Here is a 17985-nt window from a genome sequence, read left to right on the forward strand (position 1 = left end):
ATTGCTAAAACTGTAAAGATTTTATCATGATTTATTTCCAAAAATCAGCAATTTTGATGGAGAATAGATAAATAGCGAGATGGAGATCCAAACAAAATTAAATTGATGAAAATTGCAAAGTTTAACATTTACACGATTTCATTATTTATTATTCCATATACTAATACTGTTAATCCTTTGTTACGAGAAATTATTTATCTTAAAAATTGATGGAAATATCAGGAAATAAATTTTTCCAGGCAATTCATATTATATTATGAGCAAAATATAAATTTCAGAGAAGAGGAACGAGTTAATTATCCGTGTGTGAAATATTTATTTCGTGAAATTGGTTTTGCTTAAATAATCCTAAAAACGATTTTTTTTCTCTCTCTCTCTCTCCAATGATATTTAACTTCTGCTCGTCGTTATATTTGATAAATTTTTGTGCTCGTGCTGGTTAAAAATTAATTGCGAAAAAATTCGTGGAAAATCAAAGCTGCTCGTTAATTTTCGAAAAGAAAAAAAGAAAAAGGAGAAGAGATAGCATATTATCGATGTTAAATAACGAGGATATCCGGTCGAAAAATATTAGAAATATAATATTTACGCGCGTAAATCTCGTTTCAAGATCGATGGTTGTTCCCAACATTTCGTATTTACAAAATTGAACGATATCCGTGTACATTTTAGCAATATCATTATTATTATCGTTGATCGCAAATGTTTTTTCATCGTTCACAAATGCAAAGGAACAATTTTCAAAGCGTTTTCAAAACACGTGAAATTAATAAAACGTGAAATTCTTTTTTTTTTTTACAAGAATTAAATATATTTCTATCGATATTATTTAAACCTAGAAATCTAAATAATTAAACAATTAAATTGCAATCTTTTATCCATCTAACTCCTCGCTATTAATTCTTACTTACTAAATTTCCTTTCATCTAAAAACGATCTCTGACTAAAATCACACGCATCCGATTTTTGGAAGGAAGGCCTCGATCGCTATTTAAACGATCCGTTAATCAAGCGAAACCCGGGCACGTCATAAATCCCAGGTGATAAACCGTCCGGTTTTACATCGAAATAGCATCGATAATAGCCGCGATCCATCGATTTTCGCCGCGCCCTCCCCTAAATAATCCGTGGTACGTGTTGTACAAATCAATATAATTTCATGAATATTCCGCAATGGACGTGTGTCCACCGTGTTGTTATAATTTCCAATCCACGTCAGGTCGTATCAGTGTAAACACGTATGCCTCCATTTCATCGGCAAATCCTTCCGCGTCCCGGCCTGAAAGCCGAATTGCATTACACTTCGAGCATCGCCCCAAGTTCTCTCCAAGCATCGCCGCTAAATCCTGCCAGTCATCGCATCGTGCTCGATCGATAATTCTCTTTCATTCATCCTTGTCCCACCTTCTTTCGAATATTCCCTTCTTATTCCCGCCTCGTCCAATATTGAATACACGCGATATTTAAATATCGACGAGTATCTCGAAAACTGAATGGAAGAACTATCTGTCGTGCATTTATATAGGAAAAAGTAGTTTTTAGGTTTTAATCATCTGTGTAATTCTATATTTTTATTATACTTTCAGTTTCGTATTACGAATTTTTCATTGCTACATTTCGTCTCGAATCTTAATAAAAAGAGAAAGAAGGAAAAATCAGTTTAAATATAATTAATTCAATCCTGGGAATTAAATCACACGATGAGAATGAAGTGAAGCGAATAGGGAGAAGTAGAGAGGAGTGGATGAAGACCGTGTCTATTTCTTGATTATAGTTCTTCGAGCTTGCTCTTGTCTCTTTGAAGTCCGTACTCGCAATTACGGAGGAGCTATCATTTTGCACCACCATCCCCTCCTCCTCCCCCCTTAGTCCGTGGCTAACGGTGCTGTCAGGATGATAGCATGCACTTACGCCAACCATAGTGGTTGTACTCGTTTAACCTGGAAAATGGATTCCCTCCCCCCACTTTCTTTCATCGATTCGAACGTGTAATTTATTCTTTCCCGATATCTTTAGTGATTCGAACAGTGATTCTGGTTATGATCACGAGGATCGTGCAATAGATTCCAGAAATAGAAAGTCTTGGAGAGATGAAATTGAAAGATTTCTTTACGCCTGTCAACGTTGATCAATTAGACTTTTCATCGACAATAATAATTCATCAGCGATCGAAAACTCTCGACGAAATGGAATTCGATTGTTGTCGCGAGGAGATCGAAATAATCGGCCGTGTTCGATGTGATGGAACGTTGTCGCACGTGGCGGCGACACAAGGGGGGGGGGGGGGGCCGATCGGTTACAAGCGATACGAGTTATGAATTCGTCGGTCGATACACGCTGACCGGTGTTACGTCAACAGCTCGACCAGTTGGTGGAGCACCTTGTCCCGTGAGAAATCGGCTTAAAAGCGCGACAGTGAAACGTGCCCGTTCCGAAATGACTGATCGTCGCACCCCCGCTGTAATTGCAATTATCGATTTCAATCTTTCCTGCGTCCAATGCATATCGTACGATGCACAGGGTGATTTTTTAATAAAATTTTTTCATATTTTTAAGGCGTTGTTATTTTTTTTTCTTCAGCGTAAATCAAATTTAAACATTTTTCGAGCCAGTCATGGATGTGAATGATCGATAAGTTAGAGAAGTTATTTTGCAGTGTGAATGAAAAATGAAATTTTGAATGGTAGAATCTTTCGTTATACGTTTTTTTGATTATTCAATTAATTAGCGTTTGAAACTTATAAATGTACGTATCGAATGTGTAAAGAAATATACTCTCATATTTCTAAATTTCTCTGCCTTTTTTTCTTTTCCAGGTGAGTTTTAATTTCGCATCAACCGTGTATAAGTGATGCAGGTTTTCGAAGAATTTGAGGGGACAGGAAGAACCGTGAGTAAAATTTCAAAAATCAAAAAATATTCGAGCAGCGTTGGTATAATTTAACAAAAAATTTTACAAAGAATAAGATATATTTTTATTCGTATAAATAAGAGGAAATAGAGAAGAATTTTTATCCAGGACATAATTAATTAACCGTTCTCGTTGATTTTGTTCGATGATAAGAAAAAGCGATTCTATTAGTTACATATTCGACTCTTTGAAACACGGACAAGAAACGGCAAGATTCCATTATTTAATTACTCTCGTTTTCTCTTTCACGGAGCCGTTCAACTTTTCCCCTTATTTTAACAATCAACTCGTTCAAATGTCCACAAATATCGATTCAAAAAAAAAAAGTTGCCTTGTTTATTGAGAAAAAAATTGATGATTAAAAGCGAAACATCGACGCTACATTCCAATCGCTCCTCGACACGAGCCATCTTGTGCAAGAGCGACTGTATTAGTGAAAAAAAAAAAAAAAAAAAAGAAACGAAACCCCCTTCGTTTCGACAAAACTCTCCTCCTCTCTCGATCACGAAATAAAATATTTTCGAGATTGTGACGGAGAAATTGCCCGCTTTGGAACGAAGTTAGACTAAGCGGGCTGCGTGTTACGTGAATCGCGAAATTAATAGATGGACGGCGCGGCAAGGGGCGCGGTGTTCATTTTCGAGTGGCGACCGAATTACGACACGGGTGGCGGTGTAAAATCGGATGTTGGACGGAAGCGGAACCAACTTACTAAACCGGGGGATGAAAGCGGTGATGGGCCGTGCTTTTGCAAACCCGTTGTTGGCAACCTCGAAATAAACGGAAGGCTGGCCCAGTTTGGATTAAGTGGAGGCTGGAAATTGTGTTTCGTTCGTGGGATCGAGTCGAAAGGGAATCGGAATTGATAATTCGAATTGGGGAATATCCGCAATGGTTAGGTTTGATCGTGATACAATTTTTTGGTTTATAATTGTTACGAGTTTTAAATATGTTGTCTAGATGTATAAACTTCGTTTCGAAAGTGCCGAATTTCAACGAAGTGGGCATCGTTGAATTTTATTGGAGTTTTATTAAGAGTTCTTGAAGTCGGAAGGAAGGAAGTAATTATACAGATTGTAATGTTAATAATTGTAAACGTATCTTAACCGTTACTTAACCGTAATCTTTCACGTGTTTTTCATGGTTTGTGAATAAGAAACGTGGGGATAGATTGCATTGAACAGCGACTGACCTATCTTTTGTAAGAAATAATGAGGTCGTTGATAACAGGAGGTGTTATCATCGTGAGACTTCGGCCAGACGGGTTCACAAGGTCGATCTAACGAGCTCACTTTAATATTGCAATTTTGTATTTCGATATTACAGAATGCGATGTAAAAGAAAAAAGAAAGGAGATTATGAGGTATCCGAAATTTTTCAAATATTGGAAATTTTTAATTGTTGCAAAATTCGAGAACAATTAGCAACTGTCCAATATTTCTCTTTGATTCTTTTATGAAAAAGATTTATTTTGCTTCAAATTTCCAAACGAATTCGGATTCTTTTTATTTTTTCCAACAACTATCAACAAGAAAATTCTTATACTTCCCAATATTTCTCTTTCACATTTCTACTAATTACGTTCGAGAAAGTATATACAATTTCCTAGAAATTATCGAACGAAAGAAAAGGAACAACCGCAGTGAAGTCACTGTTTTCACTGTTTATATTGCTATTTCTTATATACCACGTTCTCTTTTAATCTAATTCTCTTAATTATCGAATTTAAAAAAAAGAAAAAGTCTCAATTAGCAAGCATTGCCTCTCCAAAGTTCACATATTTTCACGCACCATCTAATTCTCTTACGTTGGAAAAAGTTTCAAAATGGTGGAAAATGTAATGTGGAGAAGTCTGCGTTAAATTTCTTTTCTTCGCAACGACGCCAAGGTTGTGCAAGGGTAAATCGGACGGTTTTGCAACTCATCCATTCGATTTCTCCTCGATCGTTTGAAAGCTCAGATACCGTGGAATTGGATAATTACTTGTAACCACTGGTTACAGAAATTGAACAAAGAAATTATTACCTGTTGGCCACCTGAAGGTTTGAAGTTGTTACGTAAGGAATCTCGTAAACGAGGACAAAGTTTCGTTGAATTTCATATCGTTCGTGGAATACGAATTGTCTCTTAGATAAAAAAAAAAAAAGAAGAAAAATACGATTACGCGTGTAATATAACGAGTTGTACATTTTTATGCAAATATTTACTCGAGAAGATGTTTGCTTAATAACAAATTAAATGTGATTAAATAGTGATGAATTTTATTAATGGAATTTATCAATTATATCGTTGAAAACAAGAATCTGTTATTTTTTATTTCAATAAGAAAGATTTAATAATAAGATGTTATCAAAAAGAAATATGAAAATATATAAACTTATTAATTCTGATATTAAGCCAGAAACGAGTCAAAAATTAAATTCGTTGATACATCTTCTTTGAATTTCAACTAAAATTTGTTCATCTGTGGGGCCAAGATCTGATGAATACATAAGTATTAAATTCTTGTCGATTCTTGTCGCGTCGTTAAAAACGTAATCCTACATTATCGATCCGATTGATCCACTTCAACTTTAGTTCACTTTAATCGTGCATAATTATTTATAAAAATGAAAAACGAAGGCTAGATTCTAAACATAGAAACGACGAAGAAAAATCACGTTCATTAACGTACGTCCATTAACTTTTATTTAACGAATTAGAAGCAATTTAAGCTCCCGTTAGGGGAAGCGAGATGGAAATAGAGTAAAGCGGCGGTGCAACAGAGACAGAGCGATCAACGTTAATAAAATGCTCGTAACTCGTTAACCAAGCCTTATCGAACTTTTTCCATCCTCCAAAAGGTATTTTTATTTAAACACTCTGTGTAGTCAAGTAAAAGATCGCATGATCCTTTACTTAGGATCGAATGAACCGGTTATTATATAATTTAATAGAATCGATTCCGCAACAGAAATACTGTTCCTGCCAGTTTCTATGCACCGACCATAGTAATTAGTCGATGCAATCATTCACGGGAACCTGTTTCAAACTTCGAGCCTCGATATATCATAGCCGTGATAAGGACTTGTTGACCGGAAGAACGCGTGATATCGTCCAGGTGTTCCACTTTCCGGTCATTTCCTTCCTCTTTCATCGTCACGTGCTCAAGACTTCTCTCTCTCTCTCTCTCTCTCGTCCCCTTATTTTTTTCCACGTATCGATTGTGACGAACGTTGATCAAGAGCTGATCAGGGATCAGGAAGAAGAAAGGGAAGAAGTAAGGGAGAAATAAGTAGCGAGAAAATAGAGGTATAAATCTTCTTTTCGACGAACACTTAACGAGGGGCAATGAAAACGGGCTTTGTAAACCCGTTGCTTTAATTTCGTGTCCTTTGACGAAAGGTGTTCGATACAATTGTCAGAACGTAATCTGTTGTTTGATCGATCACATTCGTGTAATTGTTATTTTATAATTACGCCTAGTTTTCTTATTGCGTTAGATAAAAATGTTTCTTCGTCGTTATATTATATTAGAGAGAAAGAGAGAGAGAGAGTATGAAGGATTTTTAGTTTATTTATGGAATTTAAAAAATTTCAAATATATATTGTGATGTTTGAAATTTAGTTAAAAATTGGTAGTATTTTTTGCGGAAATTTATTATGCAACGTGTTTTTCAGGCAATAAAATTTCGTTTCCTCGTCATTCAATTATCGTTTCAATTATCGTTTAATTTCTCGGCTTAATGTTTTCGTTGTTTGTCAATTTGTGTTTTTTTTTTTTTTTCTTTATTTACTTGAAAATAATCGTTTTCATTTAGTTCATCGAACAGAAAGGAAGCATTACGTTGCGCACATACAGAGTGTTAAAAAAGAAATGTCCAAGCGTGCCAATATTTCATATATGCCTATAAAATATTCTCTAAACCTTTAAATTTTTCGAACCGATTCTCAACTGTACATGTTCGAAGGCGAACGAATTCTGAAATAAGATTTCGAATTCGATTTATTGGCGAGTGAAATAAAATAATTGAACAGTCGTTAAAGCTCTCCTGCACCTTTGATGAAAACGCCTATTTCACGGATTCTGATCAATTGCACAGTGCTCCAAGCCGTTTGCGACCTGACTTTTTCACGCGTAAGAAACGCAGCATAATCGGCGCCATTATGCAACGGTGACTCAATCCCTGCTAAAAATCGCTGTTCTCGCTGCAGATGTTTACAATCCCGGCGATTTAGAAAGCGAAAGTTGTCGCGTTGCCACGAGGAACGAAACGAGAGAGATTCTCAATGCGTTCATGACTAAATGTTATCGTCAGCGCCATCTATTCCTAATTTCCTGGAATAATAAATTATCGACAAGGATGAACCTCTCGTGTCACAAAAAAAAAAAAAAAAAAAAGTGTAAATTAACGATGCATCATCGACAACGATACGAAATTGTTGGATCGATGTTACACGCTACTCCCTCTGCTGTTAAAACTCGATTCCCCTGTGACGAATCAGGAGCAGAATATATAACGTCACATTGTCCCCCACCATATAGACGTGGTATGTCACGTGGTCAAGTTTCCACCAATACGAAGCGTCGCATCGTGTCACGTGACATGCCTCCAACGTGACGTCACGATTTGGCGCGCAAAATGTAGCTTATGAAACTGAAGCATTACTATTACGTTTTTCGAATAATTGTTGTTAAATTTTTTGCACAATAAAATAATAAATTATTGTTAATGATATTTGGAAATTATTGAGGGAATGAAATTCGAGTTGTTGCGATTAACTTTCTCTCGTGCGATCTCCTTGTGATGTATTTTGATTCAACTTGTAACGTGGATGGGATATCTTTCGTTCAAAATTCGTACATCAATTTGTAAATTCCAATCTTCAAACTGGTGGATTTCAAGTCTTGAAAGAACTTGTTTAATGTCCGTAGAAACGTTTGAATTTGTAAAAATTTTGAAGAAGAAAAGTACGTTTTCACTTTCTTCATTTTTCCACAGTGGAATGAAAACTTGATAGATAGCTTATCGGAAGGAATAACAATCGAAGAACGCTTGACGCTTTTTTTAAAATCAGGCAAGACAAAATGCTCTACGACTTTTTATCACAAAGTTACAAGAGTTCAAAGATCGACAATTTTTCCATTACAATTTATTTCGTTTCTTTTATTTCGTTGAGTATTGTATTTCCGAATTAATGATAATTTTGAAGAAATTCCATCCTGATCCAATTTTAAAATTATATTTTCGATCGATTCAATTAAAATACTAATCGTCACTAAAATTATTCAAATATCAATGTTTCAACTCACTTTAGATATCATTCATTGCAACAAATATATATATATATACACACACATATATACATATGTATATCTATTGTGAGCAGCGTTAAATCAAGTTGTTCATTTAGGCAAGGAACAACAAGATTGCCAAGTTTTCGTCGCTTTCAACGTACATTTAGTAAAATCGTAGCAGTAATCATTTTGGAATTTGAATCGTCGATCCAATGCAATTTGACAGGTCGTTGTTGGAAAATTATAAGTCGAATTAAATATACATATATATATATAAATAAAATATATCGTCGTACAATATTATACCGTTAAGTTTGAAAAGTGTGAGAAAAAATTGCAATGATTCTATGAAGTTAATAAACGTGACGAAAATTTGCGTTACAACGCGTGACCCTGTCGTATACCTGTCCAAATATTTTTGTGGCGAATCTTTTACATATCTTTTTTTTTTTTTTTTTTACTACTCAACAACTCGTCAAAGTAAAATTTAAGGTAAGTTGCATATATCTACATTACACTTGAGCGCGATGTTCCTCAATACCTTCTTGAAATAGCCCCACTCGCACGTACCGTGAGGGCATCCTTTGTAATTGAGTGGTTTCTCGTTCGAGTACAGTTTCACCTTGAACCCGTCGCTGCATCTGAAAATGATTATCGCCACGTGAGATAGATCGCCATTGTTGGGGGAGCAATCGTATTAAAATTATCCTTGTAAAGCATACTTGTAAAAGATGGCCGCCACGTTCCCGTTGTACGGTATCAGATAGCTCAGATCGTATTTTCTGTTTCTCAAGTCATGAAGGGTGAAATTAAGCGGCATAGGCGCGTCGCCGTCCAGGTGTCCCAATAAACTGTAGAAAAACATCAACGAGTGGAAATCGCCGAAGTAGAATATACCCTTCGGCTCTTCGTGCACGTTCCCCTTTTCCAAATTCCTGAAAATTGATAATCAACAATTAATTAACATACGTCATACATCTTTCCAAATATGCCGAATAAGTTATACTGGAATACGTTCCGTTTAAAATTATTCGGTTAATACTCACGTGAAGTGTATATACAAGTCCTTCAGAATTGGGCACGCGGTCTGCATGTGTTTTTGAAAGTATGGGGGTGACCGATATAGATATCGATCGATGTATATGGCGAAGAATTTTAGCTCTTCCTTGGTGAACATGGCGCACCACGGGGACTTTCGGTTCGGATACCAAGACGTCTCGCGCATGCAAACGTAGTTCGCATCGAGGAGTTGGTCTGAGTTGGGAAATAAATTCGAGTTGAATGCTCGAGTATAAAAGAGATGAGATTGATTTCGTTACCGAATGCGTAAATGAAGTGGGCAGGATCGCTGGACAAGTCGTATCGCCGACGAATGCCGTTGATCAGTTTACGAAATTCATCGTTGAACACGAACAGATCCCTCGTGTTGTAATAGTCGAAAAATTCTTTTCGTGTCAGATGGTACTGGAAATTGTACACTTACAACGTATATATGAACGTTCGTTTAACTAACTAACTTACGACGCGATATAATTATACATCGGATAGAAACCTGCAATATTTTATCGTGGGACGTGTTCCGTATGTCCACGTTGTCGAAGTTTATGTTACCGAAAAGGCCTTTGATCAAGGATCTCATGCTTGCTATCGATCGTTGAGCGTTCATCGCCCTGAACTGAGGAAATCGTATAGCGAATATTACTGATTGGATGGAAAAATTTGGATGGATGGTTGATTAAAGATTTACATAATACTGCTTCTTCAAGGTGTTGACCGGGCGGCATTGGATCAGCTCCGGGAAATAGCTCTTCAATCGTTGGCCAAGCCGCATCATTCCCAATTCTCCCTCCTTCGACAATATCCATATCTTCTTTTTATCGATGTATTCGTAATTATTCCAATGTTTGATCCTTTCGTAATCCTTTCGACACATTCGTCCCGCTGTTATAGATAAACATAGGTTCAACGGATTAATCGTGTAAATCGTGTAAATCGATCACGTTACACACGCTCGAACCTTTGCTGTGCGCGAGGTCACGTTTAATAATCTCCATATTATGGTCATCTTTCAGCCTCATGCTCCAATATTTAGGCGGTGATATGCTTCCGTGCTTCAACAACATCCAAATCTGCAATGGCTCGCAGTCTGGAAACGAAATGGAATGAAAAAAGAAAGGGGGAGGGGCGGGATAAAATAAGAAAATAAGATGATTCGTAATAATTTTGTTACCTACTTGGTATCATGGAATCGGTTATCGTGCCCCGAACATTCTTATACGCTGTTCTGATACCGAACAACAAGTAAGGATGTGGATCGTCAGCGTAGCAATATTCACCCACGATTAAATGACCTTCCAAGCACAGAATTGCGATTAATGTCGCAATTAATATGATTTTATCGCTCTGCATATTGTTTTCGAGATAATATCTCTGAAAAAAAGAAAGAAAAGAATGACGAAACAACGAATTTATATATTAAACTCGATCGATTCGTATACGGAGACATATAATTGGTTTCGTGGAAAGAGAAAGATATATTTATTAGAATATTCGGTTATTAGAAAAGGGCGAAGATAGAGAATACAGAGACATAGAATTTGAAAGCAAGAATTTTAGAAGAATAGTGTATGCATCTTCTGCGGTACGTACAATTTATCAAACGATTGTCCGAGCACTGCTGTACACCTTCTGTGATTGAGCGATTCAATGCGTACGTTCCCTTCTTTTATAGGAACGGAGTTTATTAGCAGTCTTGCCTCTTATTGCTTCGCACGATTTATCGAATTATTTTGGAGCACGCGTTAGAGAGATTGATAATTACGTGGAAGCGGAGGAGTAATAAGGGAGCAATAAGAATAATATAATAATAATTTAGAATAATTTATAATCATGGCAAGAATGATTTTGTTGTATGTCTCAATTGCCACTGTTTGGAATACTTTGTTATATTTAGAACGTAACGTAAGTGGCCAAGATAAGCCGCACGTGACATGATACCTTTGTGTACAATCTCTAAAGCTGTAACAGTAAAAAATTCAATTAAAATGTCTGATTTCATTACCCGCAATAATGGGATGGAAAACAATACGATTAAAACGCCCAATAAAATTGTGAAAGAATGAATGATCGAGCGAATGAATTAATAGAAATCACAATTTTATACGAACGAATTAATCGATATATTTAAAATATTAAAATATTTAATCGTTTCTTTTTTTTTTTCTTTCTTTCTCTTTTTGTTTTGGTTTATCATTTGGTATCATAATATAAGTCAAAGTCATATTCTTCTATTTCATTGATCGTTATCCATTGGATGATAAGCATTTTTTTTTTTTTTTCCATTTCTTTCTTACTATTCAAATTTATTACTATCTTTTCAATATCAATTTTGCAAAATTTTTAAACTGTCCACATTTTATTCCTCTTCTGTTCGCCGTGTCAAATCGAGAATAAAAATCGTTTTATTTGACTGATACGCAATCTCACAAATCAAAAATCCTAGCAAAGCCAATTGCAACTTCGATCAAGTTCACGAAAAAACGAGTTTAAATTCGAGTTTCATTACTTTATATTTTCACTCTCTTTCCACTTTCAGATAGTGCAGAAAAGAAAAAAAGGATTAGCAGGGTGTTTTGTTCGATCTCTAATCAAGAAAATATACGATTTGTAACGAGACTTTTCGAAGATTGGTCCAACACGTTGATTTAAAAAGAGGTTAAAAAATCTTCGATAAGACTCTTTTTTTAAACGAACGGTATAGATTTTTCAGTGGCGCACGAATTGAAGTAAATTTTATCGGCGATCATCTTTTTTTCACATCGATTCCACCACGGTTGTCACGGTTTGAAATATTTGATTCCGCAACCTTCTTCGATTCGCGGAAAAATGAAGTTTTGATTAAAGGTATTTTTTTTTTTTTTTTTTTTTTTTTTGATCGCGCCTTTTCGTCTTTTCTATAGACACGTTGTAAAAGTGTGTTACTTATGCTAATTAGCAGCGAGGAAAGATATTAAAAGGTTTTTATGGTTAGAAGAATCGTCGAAGAATCGATAGAATTCATCGTAGAACGTAGAACGTAATTAACAGAAATATATGACTGTTTCAATAGTGTCCCTATTACACCTTTCAATTACTTTATACTGATCATTGGTATTATACCTCGGTAATTATAGATTTTTCATTTTTATTATCGGATCTAAACTTTCAATATCGCGTTTACGATGTCGTGAAACGTGTATATGAAAAATTGATACGTGAGATATCATTTCGAAGAATAGGAACTGTTTGTCTCCGATAAATAATTGAAAATTGTCATCGAAGAAATTTAAAGGCGTAACATTGATCGTAAAAATTGATGAATATTTTGAAATTAAATAATAAGATGTATACATATATACGTATGTCCACTGTAAGAATACGTTAATCAATTCAACTTTTATTAATTTTATATTTTGTTTGATATTTTCGATACAAAGAGATTGCAATAAAAATTTTTTCTCAAAAATTTAAACTCAATTGAAATTCATAAAGCTTGGCTTTACACATGTTTCGTCTTATTTTAGAAATTAATCAAATTGGATTATTCGTATCCGCGATAATCGAGGGAACGAGGAAAATTTTGTTGAAATGTAAAAAATTTACTCGAAACGAAAATTAACGCAATTCAAATTTTATACGTTTTCTGAACCGCTGAACACAAATTCCGATTATGCGTATATACAAATCTCCGCTATTCCATTTATACGATTAACCAAAACGAACGGCTGAATTCCTCGTTGCTCGCATAATTTTTCAAATAGTAGAACAGATAATGGATGTATGATGTATAATTGTTTCATGTTAAAATTTGCATTGCTTATAAATTGCAAATAATTACGTCCTAAACATAGGATTGTACCGTGATCCTTCCCCCTCTTTTTATCAAAGCAATTTTCATTTCCATAAAAACGATCTTTTATGTTACGCGATATGCATTATTTTCTTAAATTCTCAGAAAATAGAGAAAAATCGTGGCCGCAAGTTTGGAAAGGCTAATAAATAAAGCAACACGGTTCATATCTCTATAAACGAATCATTTCTCTTCCGATTTTATTCCAACGTACACCTTTTTGAAAGTTAATTCATTCCTCTTTCTTTCTTGTCCAATTAAATGGAGCGAATATTGCCAACTCGCCGTGAAATATGTGATCGGGAAACAGGAAACGCGAGTTGAATTGAATTTGACGAAAGGTATCGATTTAAATAATATTTGACGCGAGTAATTTTCACCACGTGTTCCACGAGCGCTTTTATTAAAATACAAAGGAATTTGTGTTATTTTATTCAAAATATCGGCGGCCCTTTGTGTGGCCACCCGTTTTAACCAACTGGACATTGTTATATACCGCATGAAAGTGTAATTTGCGAGACGCTAGTGAGAATATATATAAATTGAAAGTGATTTGCATTTTGATCGTTGAACAAATACACGAACGAATCTGAATAATTCCACATTTCAAGAAAACCAACAAATCTTTAGGGAAATTAAAAAAGAAATTTTTGAAGATCTTGGATTGAAAAAAAAAAAATACAAATTAATATCTTTCTTCTTATCAAGAAGAAGAAAAAAATTTCACAAACACAAAAGAATATTCGTTACATTTGTATGTAACCTTCAGTGACCTTGATTAATGCATTGGAAAGAAAAAAAGAAAACAAAGTCGACCTTTATGTGACCTCTATCAACAAATTATCAATAAAATATCTCCTAAAGCCGATAATATCTCACTTCCTGCATAACAGAAAGCAAATTGACGGTTCATTTTCTCGCTTCTTCCCTGAGGACGAGAATATCTCGTTTCCCACCCGAGACGACAAAAAATTGTTACGCACACTTTTAATTCTGTGCACGCCTGTTTGTAAAATCGTTGCTGCGTAAACAACGACATCGTTGTTGAATGGCTCGCTTATTCCCTCGTTTGTAAATTCAATTTTCGAGCACGCGAATTCTCCCTACTCCACCGTCGTAACATCGCGCATTGTGCGGCCGCGGGTAGAAAATTTTAGGATCCGAAATTTTTTCCCTCCCAGGTATCGTTGTGCAAACGGCCGCCCATCCCTCGGCTAAACCCCGGGACGCTAATTTAATTTAATTAAAAAAATCTCACCCCTCGCCACGAGTGTAACGAAAAATCGCGCTCCAACAATCCGGGCTAGAGTTAAGAATTAAAAAAAAAAAAAAAAAAAGGAAGAAGAAAATTATAACTAGGAATTTTGGAAATTGGTGTTGTTCTTTGAATTTTAATAATCGAACCACGCGATTTTCCTTTAATGCGACCATGTTTTTAACGTGGCTCCAGAATTTTTAACCGCACGATTGATATGATGAATAAGTAATGGCAATCCGATCTTTGAGAATTTTGTTAAACAACTTGTTGAAGAAATCGTTTCGAATTATTATATCGAATTTCTAAGGAATTTTGATCGCGATCGCTTGGAATTTAGAATTTGAGAGAATTTCGATTGATTTCGCGGCCATCTCGTTACGAACTTGGTAATTGGCAATTAAGAACGGTTAACAAATGTTGTGCGGATTTCTCATTGTCGAGAATACAGCTGGATCCTGGTTTTTTTTTAAAAAAAATATATATATATATATCTTTATATCGTGTCGTGTTATGGATTTACTACAGAATGAATGAATTTTCGAGTACAGATTTTTATCGTGATCGAAAATATATTCGAAAAGTAATGTTCAAACAATATGCGTATAAATATTTGGACGAGAAACAATTTGAACTTTTATAATGATAGATTCGATAGATTTCTTCGTCTGGAGAGAATTCTGATCTGGAAATTAAATGTCGTCAATTATTCGGAAACGGAGTAATATAAAGTTAACGAATTTAAGCGTTTTACACTTAGGAAATTAGGTTCATCGTTTGAAAGCCCTGCGTCGGTTTATTGGTCACCAGTTTCGAAACTTTACGTATATGTTTTTCCAATACGACTGTTTCGTGAATTTACTTTCGCGCTGAAGCGAACTTGGGATCAATAAAACGCATTAGTTACTTATTTGCTCTTGGAAACTTTGTCGGTTTGTTTGCACTTGGAAATTGTACATCAGTCATTTTGCAGTGATATGATTTTTACTCACATCGCAGCCATACAGGAGATTTTGAAATTTTTTAATTTTCCTTTTTCAACCAGGAAAATTTCAATTAAATTATCTGTTCATTCTCGACCATTTTATCTTGTTTTATTATTTTATTTTCTTTTCTTTTTCGAATTTCGCACGAGATTTCAATGGACGAGACTGTGAAAAAGAAATAACTCGTCTATTACATAAAAGTAGATAACCTAGAATCTCACTTGAACTTTCGAAAAATTTTTAAAAAAGGTTTTTAAGGTTCTTCTTTTTTTTTTTTTTTTCACGGAATAATCTTTTATGATTTTATGATTCGCTTGAAATTTAAATTGAAAAACTTTTCGAAGAGAAATGTTCGTTATTTAAAAAGATGATCGTCCGCAATTGGAGATTTTTCTCGAAAAAGAGAAGAGAGAAAATAAACATGTGTAATTTTACTTAAATTTTAATTCAAAGAATTTTGGAAAAATTTTATATAAGCCTTCGTATTTCTTTATTATGATTATTTAAAAATGCCAATCTCCTGAAAATTTTTCAATTAAAAATTATCAATTGAAAATTAAACACGAATAATTATCGATTATTTAAACATATAATTTACTAGAATTTCATTCGAAATTTCAAAAGATATGTGAATTTCCCTTTTTTCCTTCTTTTAAATTTTAATTAAAAATACCTTACAAAAGAATTGTTCTTTATTTAGAAAGATAATCTCTTCCACTATTTTGCATGAAATTTCATTCCGGGTAGAATTTTGAAAAGAGAAGAAAATGTGAAACATTTGAAGCAAGAGAAGAGAGATTCTTAATTTCATTAAACGAGATGTGATCCACTCGAAACGAAACAAATCTTTTAATCCCGAACCACCGTTCGATTCCGGAGATATCAGATTTGAGAGAAACAAGAAACGAGTTTCAGCAAGAATTAATAAGTCCGTGGATCACGAGAGTTGATTAAACGCGATAACTTTCTTCCCACAATTTCCCGCTCGACTCTAGACAAAGTTAGACGTTCTGATATTTCGGAGTTGGCCGACATATGCCAATTTTAAACGCGTGCATGTGTTACGTGTAACCAGAATCGTTTCGAACGATATTCACAAAGTTTAGAGGGAAAAGTCTTAAGCCCAGAAAATAATGAATTTTCTTGATTCGAGGAATAAATAATTATTTATTTCTTTCCGAATTGTCCACGAAACAATTCAATCCAAGAATTCAATATCGTTACTATTGAAAAAAAAATGTGATATCGGATGGATTCTTTCTTAAATTAAAATTTTTCCACACCTATTGTCTCGTCGAGCGGAAAATGAATGGATTTCATCCACCCCGAATTTTCCTCGACGATAATTCTAACTCGACAAAAATTCCATCTTCCTAATCTCATTCTTCCTATACGTTTAACAATTTAAAAAAAAAAAAAAAAGGAAAATTGGACGAGAAACGATCGAGATCGTCCGGGCAAACAGCGAGGCAGATCGTCATCGAATCGTTTTCCTATCAGATACACGTATTCCAATGCGTCCTAACGTCCCACATCGCATTCAACGATATCCATGCGCAAGCAGGCAGACCGATCGAAGGGATGATCCGATTCTTTCCTCGATCAGAAGACTCTTGGAAAAGGAAATGGGATACGTCGCCGGTCATGGAAATCGCGAAGGCCACGCCTCGTGGTTGTGTAAGTAGTATATGCGCGAATGTTTAAAGGCTGGGAAACTGGGTCGCGTTTCGTTCTCTGTTCCCCGTGCATTCGCGTTTCCTAGATTTTTTTTCTCCACCCTCCCGCGATGACCTCGTTGTGCCGCGGACTCTCGATAATTAAATGTTCAAATCGCGGCAAGGAGCCTGTCTTTCTCCATCTTATCCCAATTCTTTCGATTATCACGAATGAACAAGTAGTTCGTCATTTTTTTTTACCTGTAGAATCCTTGTGCTCCGGATTCTGTTCCCTCGATCTTCGCCTTCTCTTCCCTACGAATTAATGTTCCAGATTAAGAGGTAAGAAACACGCGAATCTTGCCATTAGAGATGACGTTGCCGCACGTTGGATAAAAGTGTAGCGAAGGAACGCGTGACCTGAATGGACTCTGTATGGAAATAACATGGTTGGCTGGCGCACTGTGCCCGGGTATCGAGAGCTCGTATTATTTATTTATCGACTCTCATCGTTCTTGCAAACGACCGGGTGCTAGGATGCAGTCGAGTGCATCTAGGACGGCCGCATCTAGGACGTTTCCTTTGTAAATTAATGGGGGGGAAGGATAGTTTTAGCAGTGTATAGATAAGCCGGGTCGGGCGAAATGGTAAAAATTATGTCGAGAGGTAGCCATTTTGTATGCGACCTCTGGTGGCTGATGCTTTCATTAGAGCCACTATTGCTGGCCTGTCGCATAATTAATTGAAGTAGCTTGCTACTTTTTCACGAGGGAACTTTTTTTTTTCCTCGACGATTTATTCTTTCCACTCCTTTCTTTCCCTCTTTTCCTTTTTTTTTTTCTTTTTGTTTGTTCATCGACACAACAAGAGAAAAAGGTTTTGGACCCGTTTTGTCTCCTTCATATCTCACGTATCGACCGTTGATTTCATGGTAGATCTAATTCGTAGCTCGATATGAATCAAAGACTAATGTGTCTCGACTTTGGCTTGCGTGTAAGACAGGGCGTTTGGA

At 35.5% G+C, this 17985-nt stretch overlaps 2 protein-coding genes across 3 annotated transcripts in view; one reads left to right on the forward strand and one right to left on the reverse strand.

Annotated features, from left to right (window-relative positions):
• The window catches only part of LOC100868385 (furin-like protease 1), a 253922-nt gene that overhangs the window by 60985 nt on the left and 174952 nt on the right, over positions 1-17985 (forward strand). The gene's annotated exons all lie outside the window — the stretch shown is intronic.
• Positions 8677-10598, reverse strand: LOC105736582 (multiple inositol polyphosphate phosphatase 1). The gene is made up of 8 exons (XM_012491768.3): positions 10424-10598; positions 10207-10335; positions 9937-10130; positions 9742-9864; positions 9509-9653; positions 9236-9443; positions 8912-9124; positions 8677-8830 (listed from the first exon to the last, which is right to left on the reverse strand). The coding sequence occupies exons 1-8, from the start codon at positions 10596-10598 to the stop codon at positions 8677-8679; spliced, it is 1341 nt and encodes a 446-aa protein (XP_012347222.1).

This window comes from Apis florea, unplaced genomic scaffold, assembly GCF_048593485.1.
Source record: "Apis florea isolate Af1SG1 unplaced genomic scaffold, ASM4859348v1 contig_3696_pilon, whole genome shotgun sequence".
In the NCBI taxonomy this organism is placed as follows: domain Eukaryota; kingdom Metazoa; phylum Arthropoda; class Insecta; order Hymenoptera; family Apidae; genus Apis; species Apis florea.